The 22,974-nt window shown below is 47.6% G+C and overlaps 2 protein-coding genes across 5 annotated transcripts; both read right to left on the reverse strand.

Moving 5' to 3' along the window:
• Nucleotides 1–498: 498 nt before the first annotated feature.
• On the reverse strand, nt 499–5,587 carry LOC125544786 (keratin, type I cytoskeletal 9-like). The gene is made up of 2 exons (XM_048708544.1): nt 1,786–5,587; nt 499–1,612 (listed from the first exon to the last, which is right to left on the reverse strand). The coding sequence occupies exon 1, from the start codon at nt 3,020–3,022 to the stop codon at nt 1,973–1,975; it is 1,050 nt and encodes a 349-aa protein (XP_048564501.1). The 5' UTR covers nt 3,023–5,587; the 3' UTR covers nt 499–1,612; nt 1,786–1,972.
• A 10,302-nt stretch (nt 5,588–15,889) lies between these two features.
• Nucleotides 15,890–21,673, reverse strand: LOC125544792. Of its 4 annotated transcripts, XR_007299713.1 has the most exons (6): nt 21,267–21,673; nt 20,992–21,137; nt 20,308–20,461; nt 19,487–19,634; nt 17,352–18,741; nt 15,890–17,266 (listed from the first exon to the last, which is right to left on the reverse strand). XR_007299713.1 is itself a non-coding variant. In XM_048708556.1 (4 exons), the coding sequence occupies exons 1-3, from the start codon at nt 21,555–21,557 to the stop codon at nt 20,462–20,464; spliced, it is 513 nt and encodes a 170-aa protein (XP_048564513.1). In that variant the 5' UTR covers nt 21,558–21,671; the 3' UTR covers nt 18,322–18,741; nt 20,308–20,461. The 4 variants fall into 4 exon arrangements, 2 of the variants coding, with proteins under 2 accessions (XP_048564513.1, XP_048564520.1); XR_007299711.1 differs by lacking the exon at nt 19,487–19,634; XM_048708556.1 differs by lacking the exons at nt 15,890–17,266; nt 19,487–19,634 and having other exon boundaries at nt 18,322–18,741; nt 20,308–20,537; nt 21,267–21,671.
• Nucleotides 21,674–22,974: the final 1,301 nt, after the last annotated feature.

The raw sequence follows: 22,974 nt of genomic DNA on the forward strand, positions 1-22,974 counted from the left end.
GATCGAGGCCAGCGATCCCGAGGAAGCAGGCATGGGATCCTCTGTGGCCTGCTGAACCATAGGAGATGACGGGTTGGCCATAGAGGATCCGCCTGGTGCGGTTGTCAGAGACGGGGCCCGCCGGGAGTAGACCCGAGGCTCAGCCAGAAAACGCGTGGGCGGGGGGTCCAGACGGACAGGTTGGTGCAGCACACCCGCGGGGTCGGACCCAGACGCGCACCGACGCGTGGCAGAAGGCGAGCGGCTCGAGGCGGGCGACGACGCACTCGCTGAGGCAAGAGGCGGCGGGCTGGCACGGGGCGCAGGACTGGATGAGGGCGCCGATCCTGATGCAGATCCGGTCGGCCCTGGCACGATCAGAGGCACGGATCTCGGCGATGATCTTGCCAGCTCCATCGTGACAGCGGGAGGACGCATTGGAGCACTGTTTTCAGAAAAACTTGCACCGTTTTGAACGCCGTTTTCAGCACTATTTTCACCTGTAGCAGCAGACCCAGGTAACAGATTAGAAAAGTTAGTCAACAATATTAAGTCATCACAACTATCATTTTCCACATGATCAACTCCGGTTAGATGAGATGGGAGAAGAAGGATCTCCTTCCTGAGAAGGGCACCGGCATTGGGATGAAGTTTAGCGAATGGAAGTTGAGTTTCATCGAACACAACATCACGAGAAATATACACACGACCGGTGGACACGTCAAGACACTTGACACCTTTATGTTGTGCACTATACCCAAGAAAGACACATTGTTGAGATCGAAACATAAGTTTACGAGAGTTGTAGGGACGAAGGTTTGGCCAACAGGCACAACCGAAAACACGAAGAGTAGTATAATCGGGTGTGATATGGAGAAGACGTTCAGTGGGGGTTTCATTTGCAATAGTACGACTAGGCCACATATTGATAAGGTGAATAGCGGTGAGAAAGGCTTCGTCCCAAAATTTCAAAGGCATAGACGCAGAAGCTAGGAGAGCAAGACCTACTTCGACAATGTGGCGATGCTTCCGTTCGGCGGAACCATTTTGTTGGTGAGCGTGTGGGCAAGACACATGGTGAGAAATACCTATCTTTTGAAAAAAAGAATTTAGCTTCTCATACACCACCCCAGTCGGACTGCATGGCAATGATTTTGCTATCAAACTTCCGTTCAACAAGAGCTTGAAAGTTGTGAAACACTTGGAAAACGTCGGAACATTTCTTAAGGAGATAGATCCAAGTATATTTGCTATAATCATCAATGAAGCTCACATAGTAAGAATTTCTACCAACAGAAGTGGGTGCTGGACCCCAAACATCAAAAAAAATAAGTTGCAATGGTTTGGTAGACACACTAGTGGAAACAGGATAAGGCAACTGATGACTTTTTGCTCTTTGGCATGAATCATAAATAGTTTCTAAATTTCTCTCACCAACAACTGGGAGTTTATTTTTACTAAGAATTTGATGAACGGTAGCAAACGAGGGATGGCCTAAACGACTGTGCCACCTTTCAGCAGAAAGCTTGATGGCACCATACACTTGTTTATTGAACTGGCAATATTGAGGAAGCAACGCATAGAGCCCTTGCACACATATACCCCTATGGAGAACTCTCTTCGTGACTTGATCCTTGATCAAAAAGAAGAATGGGTGAAACTCAAGGAAGACATTATTATCAAGAGCAATACGATGAACGGAAAGAAGAGTTTTGGAAGCATTGGCTACATGCAAGATATCTTTCAGAATTAAATTTTTATGTGGTGTTTCGATAATTGATTGACCAATATGACTAATCTTCATACCTGCACCGTTTGCTGCGGTGTAAACTTGATCATGGCCACGGTATTTCTCTTGCATCGTCACCTTCTCAAGTTCTCCAGTGATATGGTTGGTTGCACCCGTGTCCATGTACCAATTTGTATCAACACCATAGGATGCATCAGCTACAGCAGCAACTTTTTTCTTCTGGGATGTGTCATCGGCATAACGCTAATCGCAATCTTTGGCAAGATGGTTAGTTTTTTTGCAAATTTGAGAACGGCTTTCATACCCCTGGAAATTGTTGCGCCCTCTGTTGTTGGTGAAGGGAGGGCGCCGAGGAGGGTAGCCGCCACCGTTGTTTCCCTGATGATGGTAGCCACCACCGCCACCACCACCGTAGTGGCCGCCGCTGCCACCACCGCCGTAGTGGCCGCTGCCGCCACCACCAACGTAGTGACCGCCGCCGCCACCAGTGTTGCTGTTGTAGCCATTAGGGTTGTTGTAGCCGCCGCCGCCACCACCAGTGCGAGAGCCGTCGCCGCCACCGCCCCTTTGCTGACCGCGGGAGCCCTTGTTGGATCCCTGGCGGCCGCGAGAAGCAAGGTTGGCGGAGGACTTGAAGTTGCCAGCGCCTGTCCCATGGAACATCTCGACCCGCTGGTCGAAATTGGCTACCATGGAGAAGAGGTTCTCGACGGTGACCGGATCAGTGCGTGCATCCAGGGCGGAGATGATGGGCTGATACTCCATATCAAGCCCCGCGATGATGAACGACACCAGCTCGTCCTCGCCGATCGGTTTGCCTGCCGCCGCAAGTTCATCAGAGAGAGCACGCATGTGCCCGAAGTAGGTCGCCGCCGGCTGGTTGCCCTTCTGGGCGTTGGTGAGGGAGGCATGAATGTTGTTGACGCGGGACAGCGAGACGGCGGAGAACATGTTGCTCAGCGCTGTCCAGATCGCATGCGATGTTTCCATCGATGCAACTTGAACCAGCACCTCCTTGGAGAGGTTTCGAAGAAGATATGCGACGATCTGTTGATCTTGGACTAACCAGGGGGCATATGCAGGATTGGGGTTCACCTGATCTTTGCCGTCCTTGTCCTTGGTGGTGATGAGCTTGGTAGGTTCTGCTATGGTTTGGTCGATGTAGCCGTACAGGCCGGCGCCCATTATCTGGGATCGCGCCTGGGCTCGCCAGAGGACGTAGTTCGTCCTGGTGAGCGGCTCGGAGACGTTGTAGTTGAGGCCGGAGGAGACCGGAGCAGCGGAGGTGGACATGGCAGCAGGATGGGTTTTGGGAGATCGATGGAGATGAGCTAGATGTGATGGAAGGGGCCTGCTCTGTATACCATGAAAGTTATGATGAAGCGTCTCAACCCTCAACAGGGAGCCCGCATGGAGTTATATTGATCTGGTGAGGAAACCTCACGTGGAGTACAAGGTAATCGGTTGAGATACAACCGAACAGATTACAGAGAGAGAGATTAGGGATAGAAGGATTTAAACAGAAACAGCCTATCCCTAACTACCTTAACTCATGACGCAAGTGGCCCTTGACGCCTACAATATCTCATGTTTAGCAAACATTACTTTATGAATGAATTTTCCTTTCCCGCAAAAAAATGCATTCTTTTTGATTGAGTTTGTACACGTTTAAAAGCAAATGTTAACACCAGGTGCAGGTGCAGTCTCAACTACGCTATCTGTTCCCTCAAAAAAAAAAACCTACACTACCTCTCTCTTTCAGGACCCGTGGGCCGTGGGCTACCTGCGTACGTACGGCCAGAGGACTCCCTGCTTGCCGAGCGAGCCGTTGTCTCAAAAAAGAAAAAAAGCCGAGCGAGCCGAGTCCGTTTCCAGCAGCGCGAGCTGGACCGAGATCTCTGGACCTCCGTCCGACTCGGCCGGGATGTGTAGCACTACATAAGGCTGGCCAAGGGAGGTCGAGCCATCAACGGCGATCATCGCACCACCAAACACAATCGAGAGGAAGAGATGCTGATGGCTCGACTCCTAGCGATGGCCCGCAGCTATGGCCAGAAATCCAAGACCAAGAAGAGGCCAGCCCAAGGAACAGTGCGCGACATGGAGAAGAGGGTCATGGAAGCGAACCGGTCAAGGCGACGCGCCCGATCAAGTTGCTTCCATAGGTTCATGGCCGCATCCGACAGGGTCGATAAGGCCGTCCAAGATTTCATCGAGCATCGCATCAAAACGTCACCGTGCTGGTCTCGCATCTCATCAGCCTGCGCACAAGCAAACTCGACGCTCGACATTATTTATGGTCTCTGTTTGCTCTTCTTGTTCGTATCAGTGTACTCGTTACTGATCTTGTAATCTGTTTCCTTCCTCGGTTTTCTACTGTATGTAAAAGGATGTAGAGATTTTACTAAACACCCCATGTATTTCATATTTATGTTGTGACGAATTTAAATATCGGCAGACTATGATGGAGAAATCTCCTTTCCATTCACTGATCGGGACGGTGCATGCTAGAAACCACACTCTTGACTTGCAGTTTTTGGGCATGACGGCAGTTGGAGTTAATTACAAGAACTATCACATTTACGGCTAGGTTTGCATAAAACCACCAAGTTGCTAATCCGTTGCAAAAACACCGTAATTTCTTCTCTAATCTTATTGCAAAAAGCATTGGTCGGGTGATTTGGTCCGTTTGTTCGCTTTCTGACAAGTGAGACCGAAGTTTAAGGAGCTGACTTGGCAAAGAATTACCATACACACCCCTGGAATCTAAAACAAAACACAATCAATCCTCCCCCTCCTATGGCCGGTTGCGCCTCTGCCCCTGCTTCGGACGATGGGAGGTCAACGACGAGCTCGCATGGATGAGGGAGGGTCGCGAGCGGAGGGTCGGACGAGGTACCAGAAAGGGCAGCGCCTTCTGCCCCACCATGGCCGTAGCCTTCCACTGCTGCTACCGCCGGCCACGCTCCGAGCCGGGACGGCGCTGTGCAGGGGCGATAACCGGAGCTCAACCTCCCGCAGCATGTCATCCGGCAGCCGCCGCCGCAACCTCCCGCCGCCTCCCGGCGTCGCGCTGCTATGGCAACCGTTGTCGCGTCCCCGGTTCCCCGACCTCCATCGACCTCATGGCTCCCACCGCAGCCGCGAGGGCGCTGCTACCGCCGCATGATTGGTGGCGCCCGTCGAGCCAGCAAGGCACCAGCTAGGTCGTGGATGAGCCTGGAGACGCGTCAGCAAGTGGATTATCGGGAGCAGTGGTGTTGCTTGGGAGCAGGGCATCGGGAACAGGGGATTAGTTCGCCGCCGACCTCTTGTCTCCTCTCCTCTCCATCAAATCAAAATCAGTTGCTTGCTTCTCCTGTGCACGGCGGCCATGCCATGCATACTCCGGCTCAAACTTCCTCCATGCCGCTACAACCAGGAACGCCCGATCGACCAAGGCGAGGCGAGCTCCCTCAAAAAATAAATGCTCTTCTTTTCCTTTGTCTCTATCCCCCGCCATGTTCGTCTTTGTCTTCGTCTTCGTCCCATAGATAAAACTCTTCTCTCCAACTTCCCACATCTACTCTTCTTCGACGGACGGACGGACGGGTGTGCTCTCTCCTCTCCTCTTCCATGTTCGGGGGCGACCATGGTGCTCCGCGCCGGCCATGCTCCGTCTCAGGACGCCGGCACGAGCCGCTAGGGCGGATAACAGACCACACGGCCAGCATGAGCCTACCTACTACAAGATCAAGTGAAGCCGGACCCCAAGTACAAACCAAACTATACTAAAATCGTCCCTCGTCCTCTACCGTTGGTCTATGCCACAAGAACCAAATTAAGGATAGAAGAAGAACAAGCAGACTGGCTTAGATACACGTACCTCCTCACAGTCACAGCACAGGGGCCTCTTGTCGTCGCCCGGCATCCCAAGTCCTAAGTCGCACGCGCATCCCGCACGCGGATGGATGATGGTCTCTTGTATATAGAGAGACTGATGGCGACATATGGTAGAGAGAACAAGGAGGGGTGGAGCCGTGTGATCCATGGCTAGAGACAAGGCCCGTGCATAAAAATCATGCATGCCTCCAAATTAACTCTCACACCAGCCAGCTGTCTCACGCCTCCAAATTAACTCTCACGCCAGCCAGCTATCTCACGCCTCCAAATTAGCTCTCACGCCAGCAAGTTGTCTCACTCAATGCTTTGTTTTGCTGCATGCATGCAGCCACAGAAAGGACAATGGTACTGAACAAGCCAAGAACCAAGATTTAAATGCTATGTGCACGGATCGAAACAACCCAAACGCTTCAATTGGGTGAGCCTCGAGACATGACTACCAAAAATCTGAAGATTTTGAATTGAGCCATCTGAACTGGAAAGGATGCAGTAGATATGCTTGTCATTCTGGTGCCAATTAAGTTGGTAATTACATTAGAATTGCTAGCTTTTTCAATGGCATGTATGGAAAATGTTGTGCCGAGTTCAAGTTCCTCTGCTTCCAGATAGACAAGGTGGCTTGCTCTCAATTGTTCTAGAGTGGGATTGATGTTCAAGCCTTGTTTGATGTTGATGGGCATGGGCAGTATCTTTACTCTTACTTTCATAAGAATCACAAGCAAGTGTGTATGCTAGCTAGATTTTACAACATATAGCATATATATTCTCATGAGAACGAGCATATATTCTCATGAATTAATCAACATCATCTAGCAGCAAGCAAACAATAAAAACTCGGAGCATCCACAAGAAAATGAAAATAATATGGAGTTGTGTTTCATAATCATCACAACTATGATGATAAGAGCATTCACTGGCAAGGATGGATATAATAGAAATGAGAGTGCATAATTAATTCTATATATTGAAGCACATCCTGTAGAGTATGACACCCCATTATATTACATAGACCAAAGAACACCTGCGTTGGCAACTTGTTACAACAACTTGAAAACTTGTCCATCCTTCAAACATAACAAATGATGCCACGTTCATTCTGAATTCCCAAGTGCACCTCTCCTATACTATAGTGGCCCGCACAGAAGCAAGACCTTCATTGTGCTGCTTTTCAAACAGACATTGCTAGAATACAAAACAAAAACCTGGGACGAGTAGCTCTCACCGCCACAATTGATCCACGCACCGGAACAAACATCACCCCAATATCCAACAGCAACTCAAAACAACAAGCTCGGATATACTGCCCATACACTGGAAAACATACAAAGAAACCCACCCCAATACTTCCGCGCCACCCTCCTCCACAATATAGAAAGCGACCTTCCACGTGCCCGCGGGTCCACCATCTCCAGCATAGATCTCTTTAACATCCTCATCTTCGAGTCAGGCAGGCTCCCTGGGCAGAGACAGAGAGAGAGAACAAGATTAGTTCCCAGTCAATTTCTGGAAAAAAATTGAAAGACAGCAAGAAGAGAGCACATCCTTCTGGCAACTACATACATATATGGGCATCCTAAATTGGATGTTCATCATAACAACTCATTCTCCAACTTGAAGTAGGCTAGCGTTTCATTGAACATAAAACAATCTGCATCTACATGCATAATCCGAATCTAATGACTGATAAAAGCAGCAATTTAAGATGTTCACAAGCCAAAAACATGAATAGCAAAACAGAGAAACTTTTAGAATCTTGTTATCTAAGGAACCACATTAAACACCATGTTCACAAACAATCATAATAGTGACCAAACCAGAATTAAGCACCATCTTCAGGAAGAGAACATCCCTTGCCATCAAAGGAACCACATTGCACACAACATATGCACACGCCTTGTTAAAAGGACGACCAAATATCAAATATAATCTACTACCTCCGTCCGGGATTATACGTCCGGCCGCTCTACCTACAGAGATGAGACGGGGGGTCAGACCTTGGCGAGCTCCATGGAACAGTGCTCCATGAAGAGACGCGCGTGAGGAAACTGCACACCCGGAAGCGGCCGCGACCAAATCGAAATGAACAGATTGGGAGTGAGAGACCGGAAGGAGAACCGAGTCAGGTTTCTCTAGCAACACGTACAAGACAATACAAGACAAATGATCCTAACAAAAACAGTTCTTTTTCTCATTACATTCAGCAAGGCAATGATGTACTCCCTTCGTCCCATAATGTAAGATGTTTTTTGGCACTACACTAGTATCAAAAAACGTCTTACATTACGGGACGGAGGAAGTAGGAAATACACAATCAAACCATCAACTTTATCTATACACACAGATCATACAAATCATAAAAGTTTAAACTTTAATGGCAACAGATTGACTCTTACGACGTTAAACTATCTTAAAAGTAGATGTGAAATCTCTAAACCATCTTAATGTGGCCAGGTTCAGAGCAGGCTAGTATTAGCTTATACCAAACTTGTGCAAAAGTAACAAAAAAAGTTGGTTCCAATTTATTCCATATCCCTTTTGCTTTCTCTCGAGTGAGTTACTGATCATGATCGATACCTAGAGGACTGACCTCCCTCCCAGGACATGCCAGCCACCGAATTAATCTAGAATGGACCACATGGACAAAAAGTATGCTGCACCAGGACTCCCAAATTTCGTGGAACCATACTAACCAAGAGAGCATTATTGAGCCGTTTTGCTGCTGCTTGACAATCCCTCAGTTTTTCTTCTGCTTGCTGTTCAAATGGTTGACTTGACAAGTAATGAATAATGCTGATTGTGGCAGGTAAACACAAAACAAATGTACGATAACTGTTAAGAATAAAAAATACCACGATCTCCTACTTTAGATTTCAAAGATAAGTGAAGAACTGCGCAGATACACCCCTGAAAACTCAGGCGCAAAATTGTGTAGTCTCTCAGTTCTTGCTATCAATATGTTATTACAGTTAGAAATTAGATCTTCAATCCTATTAGACAGGCCTAAAGCATATATAGCATTATAAGCAATCATCAAAGGATCACCGACATGACACCACCAGAAACAACTATGACAAGGCAAGTAGGCACAAACAACCATTTTCACTAACAACACCATGTTTCCTTCCAGCCAAGGATAATCAACTCATAAGTTAGAACTCAAAAATTGAGGTCTAGGGCCCAGATTTGGTCGAATTTAACCAAGTCTGATTAATACGCAGTACTACAAGAGACCAATTTCATTGAAAAGAAAGATCATCACAACCACATAATTGTGGTGGGCAGAAAACCACTACCAAGACCCGAACACTAAATAATTGGCACGGCAGCCGCCGACGGCTCGATGAATGGCATAAAACAGTAAAAGTTGATAATTTTTATTGTTTCGTTACTTATTCATCAAAAAGAGCCACACCTATTTACATATCTTTCAGGTACACAGAAATGTATATGGCATTTATTCATTTCAAGTGGGCACACAAATCATGAGAGGGAGCACATGAGGTACCAGCGGCTTACCTATGTTAGGCCGGTAGTTTTCTCGTTCGGGATCGCTCCGCCCTCTGGAAAGATTAAAACTTCCAGCAATGGAGGTTGCAAGTCAATGATCTCGGTAACCCCTCCAGTTCTTCCAGCACCATTGTCACCATTAAGTCAGGTCCCTGGGTGGACAAGAACAAGATTAATGACGATAGGAAGCAACCCACATGGGACAATTTATGCCAAGCAACGTTAATTTCACTGGCTATTTCAAGTTTGAACAACAGCAAGAGCTATGGGCACGAACATAGCTAATGAACAGGCATACACGTACTGCTACAGACAAGAGATCTTTCAGTAATCGGAACCGTTACTCGAGAAACAAAGTTCCTTCTCCAGGCGCTACCTTGCTTCAAGGTGGAGAAAATCCTTTGCAAAATAAACAGGTAGCGCATGAACTATGACAGTTTGGTCGTAAGGTGCCGTGTGGTGGTGTTTTGCTGCGTTCAGTCCCAACATGTGTGTTGGCTTCTCTCAGAAAAAGAAGAAAACATGTGTGTTGACTGAGGTTCTGCTTGAGCATAATCAAGCATACGTTTAAAAATGATACTCTCTCCATCCCATAATCAAGCACACCGGAACAAACATCACCCCAATATCCAGCAGCAGCTCAAAATAACAAGCTCTGATATACAACCTTTCTAAGGATTTAAATCCTCCAGAACTCTCATGAAAATACTTTGAATCAAAGAAGCCCATACGAATAAGTCAACATAACCCTATGGGGTTTCACGAATCAGGCTATTTACCCCCAGAGCTCTAAAACTGGGCATTTAACCACTGATCTCTCCCAAACCATGTGAGTGACCCCAAAATCCCAATTAGACTTATTTTCCCTGGTGGTTTTTTTGCATTATCTATGGAGTGGCACACGACAATGCATCTTGCAAACAAAGTGTCCAAAAAATGTATTGCCACAGTACACTAACAGGAGACTAGGAAATGCATGACATGATTTCTTCTCCTGCTGCAACTTGCTACCACGGATGTTGTCCCTTTTGCAACCGAACAGAAAGAGGAGATGGGAGAGGACCTTCCATGGCGTCGGGATCGGAAGGTGACCGGGGATGGAACTCCAGGTTGAAGAAGAAGTTGACACCCGTGGTGGATCCCGCGAATGTGGAGGAGCGGATCTTGAGCTTGCTTGGGTCGTTGTTTTCATCCTGGTGGCTGGCCAGCCACTCTACCTACAGAGATGAGATGGGGTCAGACCTTGAGAAGCTCCATGGAGCAGTGCTCCATGAAGAGACGTGCTTGAGGAAACTGTACACCAAGAAGCGGCCACTGCCAAATCGAAATGAACAGAGAGGGAGAGAGAGGCCGGGAGGAGAAGACGAACCTTGACGAGCTCAACGCCTTCCATGGAACAGCTGGGGTGGGGTCACGACTCGATGGCGGGAGATAAGAAGTTCCTCCATGGTGGGAGCAGCTTGAGCCGAGGAGGGCATACCTCGGTTGGGCCGCATATACAAGTCTCTTGGGATCTAACGAAGACACACTGACAGTGAGTGGATCAGCACTGATTTAGGTCTAGAATCTTCAAAAGTATGGTGAAACAATCTTGCACAAAACTGGAAATGTGAAGTAAAAAGAATAGAATACATAGAGTTGTGTTCAATAACAAATTGGAACTTCAAAAATCCCGAGACTATATAGCATATTTAATATTGCAATGTACGAGAGCACAAATATTAAGCACCTAGGTCTGGACATTTTTGTAGCAAGTGCTGGAGGGGCATATGTAGTCACTGCACATAGGATCTCAGCAACATATGCATGAACCTCAGCAGAATCCTGCTTTGCAAATTCAGAGGAGTCACGTTGACAATAAAAGCATGAACCGCAGATCCCCCAGAACAATGAGAGATATTTCAACACTGGAGAATGACTACTATTCATACATAACTTGTGAAGAAACAGAGCCACCTTCAAATTTGAGAATATGTAGCTATAGAATGGTGCAACATACAAGGACATAGCCCACGGGTTCAACATCTTACATTGGTATGGGTGTAGAACAAGAACTATACAACTACAACCGTGTGGATATAAACCATAAACTGGACAGCATACTCTAACATCTGAAGGTGAATAATGAAGCTCCAGTCAAAGCATTGCCAATTTGCTCTCAAGTAACTAAAGACCTAATAAACCATTGCCTTCAATGTCGTGAAGATGCACAAAAGAACAAGCTACAGTATCCAGTAGGATATCCAGCAAGCATTATCTTGCAAAAGCAGGTTTACATTTCAGTTTAAATAGCAACAAAAGCTAAGCTATTATCTAGTACAATCCATGAACTGCGATGTACGGACTCTAGGGAAGACATATAGCATATCTATGAGTAAAACCAAAATGGATAAAACACAACCAAAGACCAAACATCATGCTAGCTAGCACAGAACTACAAGAGATCAATTTCATTGAGAAGAAAGATCATCACAGCCACATAATTGTGGTGGACAGAATACCGCTACAAAGATCCGAACATTGTAATGAACACCTATATTTCAGCAAGAGCTATATTTCAAAATCTATGAGCAACTGCATATTAAATAACAACAAAAGCTAAGCCATTATCTAGTATAATTCATGAACTGCGCTGTACAGATTCTCAGGAAGACATATAGCATATCTGACTAAAATCAAAATGGATAAAACACGACCAAAGACCAAACTAGCTAGCACAGAACTACAGGAGACTAATTTCTTTGAAAAGAAAGATCATCACAACCACATAATTGTGGTGGACAGAAGACCACTACCAAGATCCGAACTCTAAATCATCGGCACGATAGCCGCCAACAGCTCGATGAACGGCATAAACAATAAAAGGTGATAACTTTTAGTGTTTCATTACTTGTTCATCAAAACGAGACACAACTATTTACACATCTTTCAGGTACACAGAAATGTATATGGCATTTATTCATTTCAAGTGGGGACACAGAGCATGAGAGGGAGCACATGAGGTACCAGGGGCTTACCTATGTTTATGTCGGTAGTCTTCTTGTTCAGGATCGCTCCGCCTTCTAGAAAGATCAAACTTCCAGCAATGGCGGCTGCAGGTCAATCATCTCGGTAACCCCTCAGCACCATCCTCAACATTAAGTCAGGTCCCTGGGTGGACAAGGACAAGATTAATGACCAACAATATGGTAACAGAACGATGATAGGAAGCAACCCACATGAGACAATTCATTCTCCAATCTAAGTAGGCTAGCATTTCATTTGACGAAAAACAGACTGGCTTAGATACACGTACCTCCTCACAGTCACAGCACAGGGGCCTCTTGTAGTCGGAAAATAAGTAATACAACACGAACATTTTATAAATACACAAAAATTCCGTTAAAACATTGTAAAACTTTTTGTAATAAATGATGAATAGAACAGGAACAGGAAGAAATTGAATAAACAAATAGCAGAATAGGAAACACAAAAAAACAGGAAGAAAAGGAGTGGAAAGAAGGAACAAAAAAAGATAGAAAAACAAAACAAAATTACATAGAAACACTCTTCACCTCATGCTGCCCTGAATCGAGCTGTTGCTAGTCTTGCAGTATAGCATATGCCCTCCTATCATGAAAAAGGTAGAGACCTCCTATAAAAAACTTTCGATGCCAGATGCCTTGAGCGCTCACGTCGTTAGCTTGCCTGTCGCAGCATGATACCATACCTCGACTTTACTCGCTCGCTCAATTTGCATTGGTGCCAGCTTGGTCGATCCTCACTGGTTGCTGGTTAACTTTGGCCACAACCAAGATGGAAGATCGTGGAGTAGTTCTTCTTAAATGTGCAAAAGTTCAAGCCATTCAGAACACCCTCTTAGGTTCATACAGAGAAGCAACTGCCATATTTTGTGAGAGTGTATTTTACAACCATTTGCTTAACTGATGCTGAGGACAATCACTCAGTACACAAAGCATTTTTTTCTATTTTTGTAAATACTGAATTGATACATAATTTTAGGTCCATTTGTAAAGGTAGAGTATTCCTGTTTAGGCAGTGTCAAGTATTAAGAAGCACCATTTCATATTAGCTTTTCCGTAAATTTAAATTGCCAAAAAGGTCCAGTGCTCCTTCATTGGAGTTTTGCCGTGTCTTCCTAATATAAAATACAACTTATGATCATGCAGGATTGCCTCCCTTGTCGAGAGATAAATTGCATCATGTGTTCCATGGTGCAATCAAATTGGGTACAAACAATTCTAAATCCTAGTGGTAAATTTAATAAGGCATTTGATGGGCTCCTTCCCAAATGTTACTGTTTTATCTTAATTAGCACTCTGTAATGGAGCCTAAAAACAGTACAATGGGGAGAAGCGGGCATAACCTAATATATTGTCGTTTTATGTTAATTAGTACTCTGTAATGGAGCCTAAAGAATAGTACAATAGGGAGACGCAGGCAACACTTAATATGTTGTTGTTTGATAAAAATATAACACCATAATTTCTAACTGTTGATTTTATTAGTTATGGGTATGTGTTAATTGCTACATCTAGTATGTTTTTTTTCATCTGTGTAAAACTATTGAGAATATGCGATCATGAACAAAGAATAAATTTCAACAAAAGAATCCAGCTATGTACCTTTGGATGCAAACTTAGTGCAAAATCAACTTCTTATAGTGTCGTTCCTCTCGTGGATACCTCGGGTCATCCTGGCATGTCGAAGAGCAGCAGAGGTGGAAAAGATAGGGAGGCATCCGCCCGCTCCAATCCATGTGTGCCGCCGCTAAAACGAGTTGTGAGGATCGACTTATCATCTCCATTTATGTACCACCATCACAATTCCTTAACCAGAATAAGTACATGTGAGCCGACGCAATGTAGTGAAGGAAAGATGAAATTACCTGGAATTGGTATACCAGAAGAGGTCCTCGCCTTCCTGATTTGCCAGCCCTTCCACCTGGTACGCCGACGCCGTGGTTCCCGGACGCAAACACCTCCGGGAAGCCCTAAGGGCATCTCCAGCCGTTGGCCCCCCAGGGGGAGCCTAAAATCGCCGCCTGGGGGTGAGCCGGCGCAAAAATTGGGCCTAGGGGCGAGTTGGTCCCCACGGCCCCAGGGCCGCCCCCAGGCACGTTTTAAAATAAAAGAAGTTCGGCGAAGTTCGGCTTAAACACGATAAAATTCGGCCAAACACGATAAATTTCGGCCAAACACGATAAATTTCGGCACATTTTGGCGAAGTTCGCGGATTTTCATTACATAGCACATATACATAAACTAATCTAAAGGAAAAACTGGCTGAAGTCGCCGCCGTCGCCGCCATCGTCGTCGTCGGCCTTCTCCTCCTTGACGCGAGCGCCCTTGCTGGACCCCTGCCCGGCGTCGCCATGGCGGACTGGTGGCGGCGCATCGTCGTCGTCGCTGTCGCAGATGACGACGACTCCGCCTTCGTCGCGGCCGCGTCGACGCTCCGCGAAGCGAAGCAGGGCGGTGCACTGGCGCTCCTTCGCCTTCTCCAGGTGCTCCTTCTCCATCGCTATGGAGTCCCTGCGCGCCCATTCCAGGGCCGCGTCGTCGTCGTCGAGCTCCGTCGTCACCGGCGCGGCCGGCTCCTTCTTCACCGGCGCGAGCCCCGGCTCCGTCTTCACCGACGCGAGCCCCGGCTCCGTCTTTGGCTTGACGAAGCGCGGAGGAGGAGCCGACGAGTAGGCGTGCCGGCCGCCCTCGTTGATGACGATGCCGGTGCTGCGAGTGCGCCGGCCGAGCGGTGTCTCCGCCGCGGGCTCGGCCTTGACGCCGAGCAGGGCCGGAGTGCCGGAGGAGTGCGATGAAAATCGGGAGGAGGAAGAAGAGGAGGAGGACCCGAACCTCCTTGGCGCCCATGGCCCGGCGCGTCGGTGCTGCGCCGGGGCGGCCGCCCTCGCCGGGTACGCCAACGGCGGGTCCTTGCCGCCCTCGAGGTACGTTAGCACGCCCTCGAGTGTGCGGCCGGGGACGCCCCACCACAGGTGGCGCCCCTCGCTGTTCTGCCGGCCACCAACCACCGGCACGCCGTTGATGGACGCCAAGCGCTGCTGCTGGCGGCGCTCGAAATACGCCACCCAAGCCGCGTGGTTGTCTGCGGCGTACTGGGGGAGGGAGAGTTGGGCGTCGATGAGGGAGGCGCGCACGACCTCGACTTCCTCGGCGAAGTACTTCGGCTTCGCCACGGCGTCGGGCAACGGGGGAATGGGCACTCCCCCGGCGCTGAGCCTCCACCCCGTCGGCCCGGCGCGCATGTCCGGTGGCGCCGGGATGTTCGCCTGGAACAGGAGCCAGGACTCCTGTTCACAGAGCGAACGGCGGCCGAAGCCGTTGGCCGCCGCCTCGTCTCCGTGGAAGCGTTCCGCCATGGCGACGGGCTCGGGAGAGGTAGAGAGATAGAGGGAGGGGCTGGGCGGCGGCGCTCGGGAGAGGTAGGGAGAGGGAGGAGCTGGGCGGCGGCGGGGGCGGGGCTGGTGTGGGCACAGGCGAGTGCAGGCCACCGGCTATATAGCCGCGCCGCACCCGTGTGTACGCGTGCGAGGAAGGAGAGGCGTCGGCACGCCGTCCCGTGACGCGCTTCCCGTGAGGAATCAATGGCAAGGCTGACCGGCGGCAGCCTTGCCATTGATTCCCCGCTGGAACCGAGGCCGTTGGGGGAAGACGAGGCGCCGTGTCGCTGACGCGGCGGGCCCGCGGCTGTTTCGCGCCAAAACAGTTCGCCCCGGCGCCCCCGGGCGCCCCCCAGCGCGCCGGGTTCGGCCTGGGTCCGCCGGTGCTGTTTTCGGCCCAGACCGGCGAAAATCGGGCTCCTGGGGGCGTGACTAGGCCGTTTTTTTGGCGCCGGCATGAAAAAATTGACTGGGGAGGCCTTCCTGGGGGCGCGTCTGGAGATGCCCTAAGAGCAAACAATGCAGCCTCCCAACAGTGACAGCACCAGTGATCCATGGCCGAGGCGGGGCTGCACATCGCCGTGCACTAACCTAATTAACAAAGAAAATTGATAGGCATCCAAGACCCTACCGCGGTGCTATAAACCTCTCAAAAAATGTTGCATCGTATCGTTTAAATGGCCCTTGTGTACTCATAACCTCTTTACACCATAGAGTAACATCAGAAAAACTAATATGGAAGGTTGTTCAATGGACCTCGGTCCTCGGACCCCTTACCTAGCCAACACAGTTATGCATAGGAAGGAAAAGGACCAGATCAAGTTCACTCAAGGCCGAGTAATTCAAAAATGCATAGTGCATTCAAATCAGCGAGAGGCAAACTGAATCCAATAACACCACAAACTAGTAGCCCATGATACAGGACTTGGATGAGTATCTTGAATGCAACGAAATTTGCACTTGAGTCTTCTTTTGTGGCACCCATTAACTTGGGTCATAGACGTTCTCCCAGAATTCATCCTTGTCCAGATTTGCCTCTTGCAAACCCTTCCTGCAATGGCGATCTTAACCTTGATGTTTTTGCTTGCAGATTCGAAATCCATGGTATTCGACAGCTTTGCTGTAATTAGCATCAGGCACTTGCCCACTTGGAATAGTTGAGTCTCCACTTGGTGAGAGGGGCATGAAGAAATCGAACAGCTAGGGCCTTTGACCTTGGATCTGCCATGGCGAGTCGCGTCTCACGGAATGAATCACGTGCTGACAGCCTCGAGCATCCTCCTCATTCCAGGAGGCCAAGGGGGCGAGGGAGAGCGTCTCCAGCAGCTCGTCTGGGATGTAGGGGACTCTGACCCATGCAAAAAAATGCTCTCCGGCGCTGAATCTGAACTGCAGTAGGGCGGCCGGCGGCCTCTGACGCTCTCCAGCACTGGATCTGAACTTGTGCAGTAGAGCATCGAGACGGCGAGGATTCTCTATTTGCAGCCGCAGAGGTGCGTCGGCGGCAGGGGAGCCGCCTGCGTGCATTGCGGTTCTCTACTGGAGGAGCATGGTGGTGACGGATGGGGCTGGGGCGGCGCCGGCGGTGGTGGTGAGAAGGGATGTTGCTGACTGATTCACTGAGAAAGGAAAATAGGTGCAGGGAATGTATCGAGCCGCTGGTGTCGCAAGTAGTAACAGACCATCAAAGCTGCACTGCGCCGGCCATGCTCTGGCTCAGGACGGCGACGGGGACACCAGCCGCTGGCCTGGACAACGGAGCAAACCTACTAGATCAATCAAGTGGAGACGGATTCAAGTCTAGACTAAAAAGCTCGGCAGAATGCAACAAACCTCCTCATTCACATGGAAAGCATCGCCTCCTCCTCCTCCTCCCACACACCAAATGGTAGCAAGCAAACTGACAGACTGACATTGCTATCAACCTCTCAGAAATATCATAAACACGCATAGTTAAGCTGTCCATACAACCACGTTGGCACCTTAAGATAAAATAATAGCCTCCCATATAAACCATCATCAGACTAACATCAACCTAAACTCAACAAGAGAAACCTTTTCCATGCTTTAGTACAGCAGAGAAATGGATGAATACCTTGGATCCAGAAGCTGCTCCAGAAAGGGGAAGCTACATGGTGCAGGCCATCATCATACGGAATCAGCAGCTGCCTGACAAAGCTTGTGCAACCCAGGGGAGGAACGACACCTTGGTGAGGCGGCGAATCCACAACGGTCGGTTCTGGATCCATCCACATGGCACGCCACTCGCAAGCTTCACCGGTTAGTGTTAACCACTCCTCCACACCAATGCTGGTCGTCCAAGGAGGAATCGGCAACGGCGTGCAAGGAAGAAGGTGGAGGTGGGAGGAGGTGCTTCACACTGGAAGAATTTTAGTTAGGAGACAAAAACAAAAACAATGTGCATGTTTCATAAAAAGTAATATTGGTGCTTATCATGAAATAAAATGCATGATATTACTGTATAAGACAAGTAGTGAGATGAGAAGTGTGGTGGTGACGAAGTAACTAACGGTGGTGTGTACTAGAAAGCAAATTCTTTTCCTTGTTTTTTTTTAAAACACAAGGATAATGCTAACTAGAGAGAAAGCAACACACAGAGATGGATAACAAACAGTGTGTTCATAGTTTTGCTCTGATTAGCGAACGCACCCAGTGAGCTAGGTATTTGTTTTGCTCTCTTATTGAGAGGTTTGCATCTGAATATTTGGTAGAACTATTGTTTACTGTATAAGGTAGGCATCTTTTTGTTAATGCATTTCATTAAATCACACAACAATAGAACTATTGTTTAATGTGTACTGATTAGAGGGTCCTGGTCAAATTAATCACACAACAACAAATCAAGCATAATGACAGTAAGGTACCTTCGCATTTTATGAAAATCTGAAAAAAAGAAATCACAAAATGAGGATACACATTATGAGACACTAATGGACAATAGATCGCCTCATTTTCTCTGTAGAACTTGTAAATCTCTTCGACGTGCTCAGTTGCGTCCAGGAGATTCCCCGAGATGGTGCTGTCGATATCCATGAGGATGCACATTATGAGCCACCAATGGACAATAGATCACCTAATTTTCTCTGTATTACTTGTAAATCTCTTCGATGTGCTCAATTCCGTCCAGGAGATTCCCCGAGTCGGTGTTGTGGATGTCCCTGAGGGATACATCCTCTACATTATCCTCGTGCTCGGTCTTATCCTGCAGTACCAAATATAGCCGTAAGCTGGAGCCATCCCCTACTGATAAACTAAATAGTGCTAATCATCACAGAGCATATATACATATATATCTATAGATCTCAGAACAGGAAAAAGGAGGACATGCCAAAGAGAAATCGCAACAACACCATACTTTCTGAATCGAAGGAGCTGGACATGATCTGAATGATATATATGTTCATGAATCATTCTTGAATCTAAGGAGGACACGAACTGAATCTAATCTAGTCGGGCCATCACCCAACTCTGACAGACAAACTGTTCTGCAGGTCAGCTTCAACGACACCTTTCCCATTATTGCCATCGGCAAAACAAACCAAAGCTTTCTTTGTGGCCAACTTACTTTCCTCCATTATAATTACCACAGCGACAAGTCACAAAGTTGCAGCTCTGTTTTGCACATAAACAAAGCACAAGAGCCTCCTAGAAATACCCAATGTAAACGGATATAGCTTTATTTGCTAACATTTGTGCATCAAGAACGACTGTGTTGTCTGGTCAAAACATGTGAAGTTTTTCAGTCATTCAGTTAACGCGTGTACAGTGCTAAGATTGCAGCTAAACGGAACCTATGAACCAAGACGGAAGCGATGCACATGCAGCATGCAAGTAGAAATTCCAGAAAACTGGAGAGCACGGTGTTCTTCATGATTCAAGAATAGGAAACTTGGAAGGACAGATATCTAACAGTGTTTTAGTTTTATCAATAAAAATGTAAGATTTACCTTAGGAAAGGTGCACATAAGCAATGAAATGTTTGCATGCATAGTGGTTTGTCTTGAGAACAATGTTCATTTCATAGTCGGACAACAGGTCCAAGATGAACGTGGTATGGCTCCAACTTCCAAGTATTGATTGCTTCAAAGGATTAAACTGGCAAAACATCTAATAATTAGGAACAGAGGGTGCATCATTTTTCTTAGGGGATCTTGATTCACAGGATTTCCAAAACAAAATGAATAGAAAAAACTTATCCGAATTCTACATGATTTGGTTTATTTAACTGCTTCACATGAAAAGCAAATGATTTTTAGCAAGTTTGATGGATGCAAATGTTCCAGTGAAGCATAGTACAAAAGTATCCATATGAAAAATTCTTATAAGATTCAAACAATCAGCATAGGAAGGACATTTTAAGGATTTAAATCCTCCAGGACACTCATGAAAATACTTTGAATTAAAGTTGGCCTGAGGAATAAGTCAACATAACCCTCTGGGGTTACGCGAATCAGCCTGTTTACCCCGAGAGCTCTAAAACTGGGCATTTAACCACTGATCTCTCCCAAACAATGTGAGTGACCCGCAAATCCTGATTAGAGTTATTGTTGCTGGGGGTTTTGGTGACATTATCGATAGAGTGGCACACGAGCATGCATCTTGCAAACAAAAACAAAGTGTTCAAAAACAAATGTGTTGCCACTGTACAGGAACAAGCCTAGGAGACTGCAGGATGTGATTCCTTCTCCTGCTGCAACTTGCTACCACAAAGGATGTCCCTTTGGGGAACCCAACAGAGAGAGGAGATGTGCGAGAGATGGGAGGGGACCTTCCATGACATCAAGGTCGGAGCAGCAATGTGGACGGTGACTGTGGGGATGGAGCTCCAGGTTGAAGAAGAAGCCGACGCCCGTGGCAGATCCCACGAATGTGCAGAAGGAGCAGACCTCGAGTTTACATAGGTCGCTGGCTGGCCACTCTATCTAAAGAGATGAGACGGGGTCAGACCTTGACGAGCTCCATGGAGCAGTGCTCCATAAAGATGCGTGCGTGAGGAAACTGCACAACAGGGAAATGTTCCTGTAAAACATAGTACAAAAGTATCCGTAGATTCAAACAATCGGCATAGGAGGAACTTTCTAAGGATTTAAATCCTTCAAAACTCTCATGAAAACACTTATAATTAATGAGGCCCTTATATTAGGAATAAGTGAAGATAACCCTCTGGGGTTTCACGGATCAGCCGAGAGCTCTAAAACTGGGCATTTAACCATTGATTAGACTTGTTTTTGTTGGGGGTTTTGATGACATTATCTATGGAGTGGTACACGAGCATGCATCTTGATTCTTGCAGCAAAGTGTTCAAAAAAAAGTGTGTTCCCGCTGTGAAGTAGCAAGCCTAGGAGACTGACTAGGAAATGCAGGACGTGATTTCTTCTCCTGATGATACCAACTTGCTACCACAAATGTCGTCCCTTTTGCAACTGAACAGAGAGAGGAGATGGGAGGGGACCTTCCATAGTGTCGGGGTGACTGTGGGGATGGAGCTCCCGGTTGAAGAAGAAGCTGACAGCATGGCATGGCGGATCCCGCGAATTTGCAGAAGGGGCAGGCCTCGAGCTTGCTTGGGTTGCCGGCGTCGTCTCGGTCACTAGCTACCTACAGAGATGAGACGGGGGTCAGACCTTAACGAGCTCCATGCTGGAGAGGCGCGCGTGAGGAAACTGCACATCAGAGAGCGACCGCGGCAAAATTGAAATGAAGAGAGACTGGGAGGAGAAGACGAACCTCGACGAGCTCCAGGCCTTCCTTCCATGGAGCGGCGGCTCCATGGCCGGCGGGATAGAAGAAGGCCCTCCATTTCCATGGTGGGAGTAGCTCGACCCGAGGAGGCGGGCTCCATGGCGGGAGAGAAGAAGGCGATTGAGCTCCAAGTCGAGGAAGAAGCTGACGCTCATGGCGAATCTGGCCGCCGCCTGACCTGGCCCGCTCGGTCGATTTCCCTCCCTCTTGCCTTCTCATCTGATGAGGGTAGGGGATGGGAGGGGAGAGGATGGGGGCGACGGCTGTAGGGGGCATGGCCGGCGGCGAGGTCTGCGGGAGGGAGACGGAGGGGCGGCGGCGATGTGGGTGGGGAGGGGATGGGGACGCATTGGTTGCTGGACTCACGCAACAATTGCTCGCTGCTCCCACGGATTGAGTCCCTTTAGTCGATCTCAACCGTCCGATGTCTGTCTTGTCTTGTCTTGTTGCTTTGTGATTGGTCAGCGGACATCTCTCGCGGATCAGTCTCCTCTTTACTCGATCTCATTCGTCCGTTTATATCCGACGGGCTGATTTGATTTGAGCCTCTCCAAGAAATTCTTTTGCTGCTCGTTGATTGGTCAATCGTCATCTCTCACGGATTGATCCCCTCTCGAGTCGATCCCAACCGCCCACCCATATCCGACCTGCGTGCAGTCCGCATCCCCCGGGTTTCTTTTCTAAATAAATGAACCAGTTATAAAATTAAAAATTATTACTAATACAAAAACATGTTTAAAGCAAGTGTATGGACTCGAAAAATATCTCATTAGCCATGGATCGATGTTAACATCAAGTCATGGGATTTTAAGGCTATACTATGTCATAATTTCCTTAGCCATTGACATTCACATAAAATCACTGGATTTTAGATAATGCCGGCTTTACTCAAAATGATCATATCAAAATCTTGGGAGCCATTTATTTCATTTGAAATTTTATAATAGTCTACATGATGGAGCTTTATAAAACCCATGAGTCTCGGGCTGGCTTCTACTCTGGCTCGTCTTCTCGATGCTAGCCTTGGTAAAAAGTATTTCGAATACATGTGATAATTAATTGTATTTATCTTTCTACCGATTAGAAGAAGGGTTAAAACTATTCAATTCCTACAAAAATATGCTAAAGACTAGTGAGGCCCACTTTTCACTAAAGTTCAACCGACTAAATTATCGAGGATGGTCCGGTTAGTTGATTACTAGTCCCATAAATAGAAATGTGTTGTTAGTAATTAGATTGATAGATGCACTTACCTAGCTTCGAGTGAAGGGAGTGCACGTCACACAAAATCATAGGATTTTGTATAGAGGTTGGCTTTACTCAAAATGATTAACACTTGGGAGCCATTTTTTGCTCGGGGCCGTTTTTGAAATTTTAAACTAATAGTTTTGCGCGATGACTTTTTTATAAAACCCTTGAGTCCCTCTGACGGGATTTTAGGGCATCTTCAACATGAACCTTCGGAACGCCCGTATACGTCCGCACATCACTGTACATATGCAATTTGCTGTCCAACATGGTACACGCCGGTCCGTAGACTGGTTTGGACATATGCAATTTGCTGTCCAACATGGTACACGTCGGTCCGTAGACTGGTTTGGACATCTGTTTTCCCGCAAACCGGACGCAAACCAGGGGGCTTTGCGGGCGTCCGGACAGCTGCCATGTACGTACCTGCCACCCATATCCGACC

The sequence above is a fragment of the Triticum urartu genome, chromosome 1, assembly GCF_003073215.2.
Source record: "Triticum urartu cultivar G1812 chromosome 1, Tu2.1, whole genome shotgun sequence".
NCBI classification, from domain to species: domain Eukaryota; kingdom Viridiplantae; phylum Streptophyta; class Magnoliopsida; order Poales; family Poaceae; genus Triticum; species Triticum urartu.

Bases quoted from the DNA above. Each gene is read 5' to 3' on its own strand.
- LOC125544786 (XM_048708544.1), bottom strand. From the start codon at position 3,022: ATGTCCACCTCCGCTGCTCCGGTCTCCTCCGGCCTCAACTACAACGTC.
- LOC125544792 (XM_048708556.1), bottom strand. From the start codon at position 21,557: ATGCCCCCTACAGCCGTCGCCCCCATCCTCTCCCCTCCCATCCCCTAC. The intron at 21,138-21,266 runs GTTCGTCTTCTC...TCATCTCTGTAG, and splicing joins AAGGCCTGGAGCTCGTCGAG to GTAGCTAGTGACCGAGACGA. The intron at 20,538-20,991 runs GTCCCCTCCCAT...CCTGTTGTGCAG, and splicing joins TCACCCCGACACTATGGAAG to TTTCCTCACGCACGCATCTT.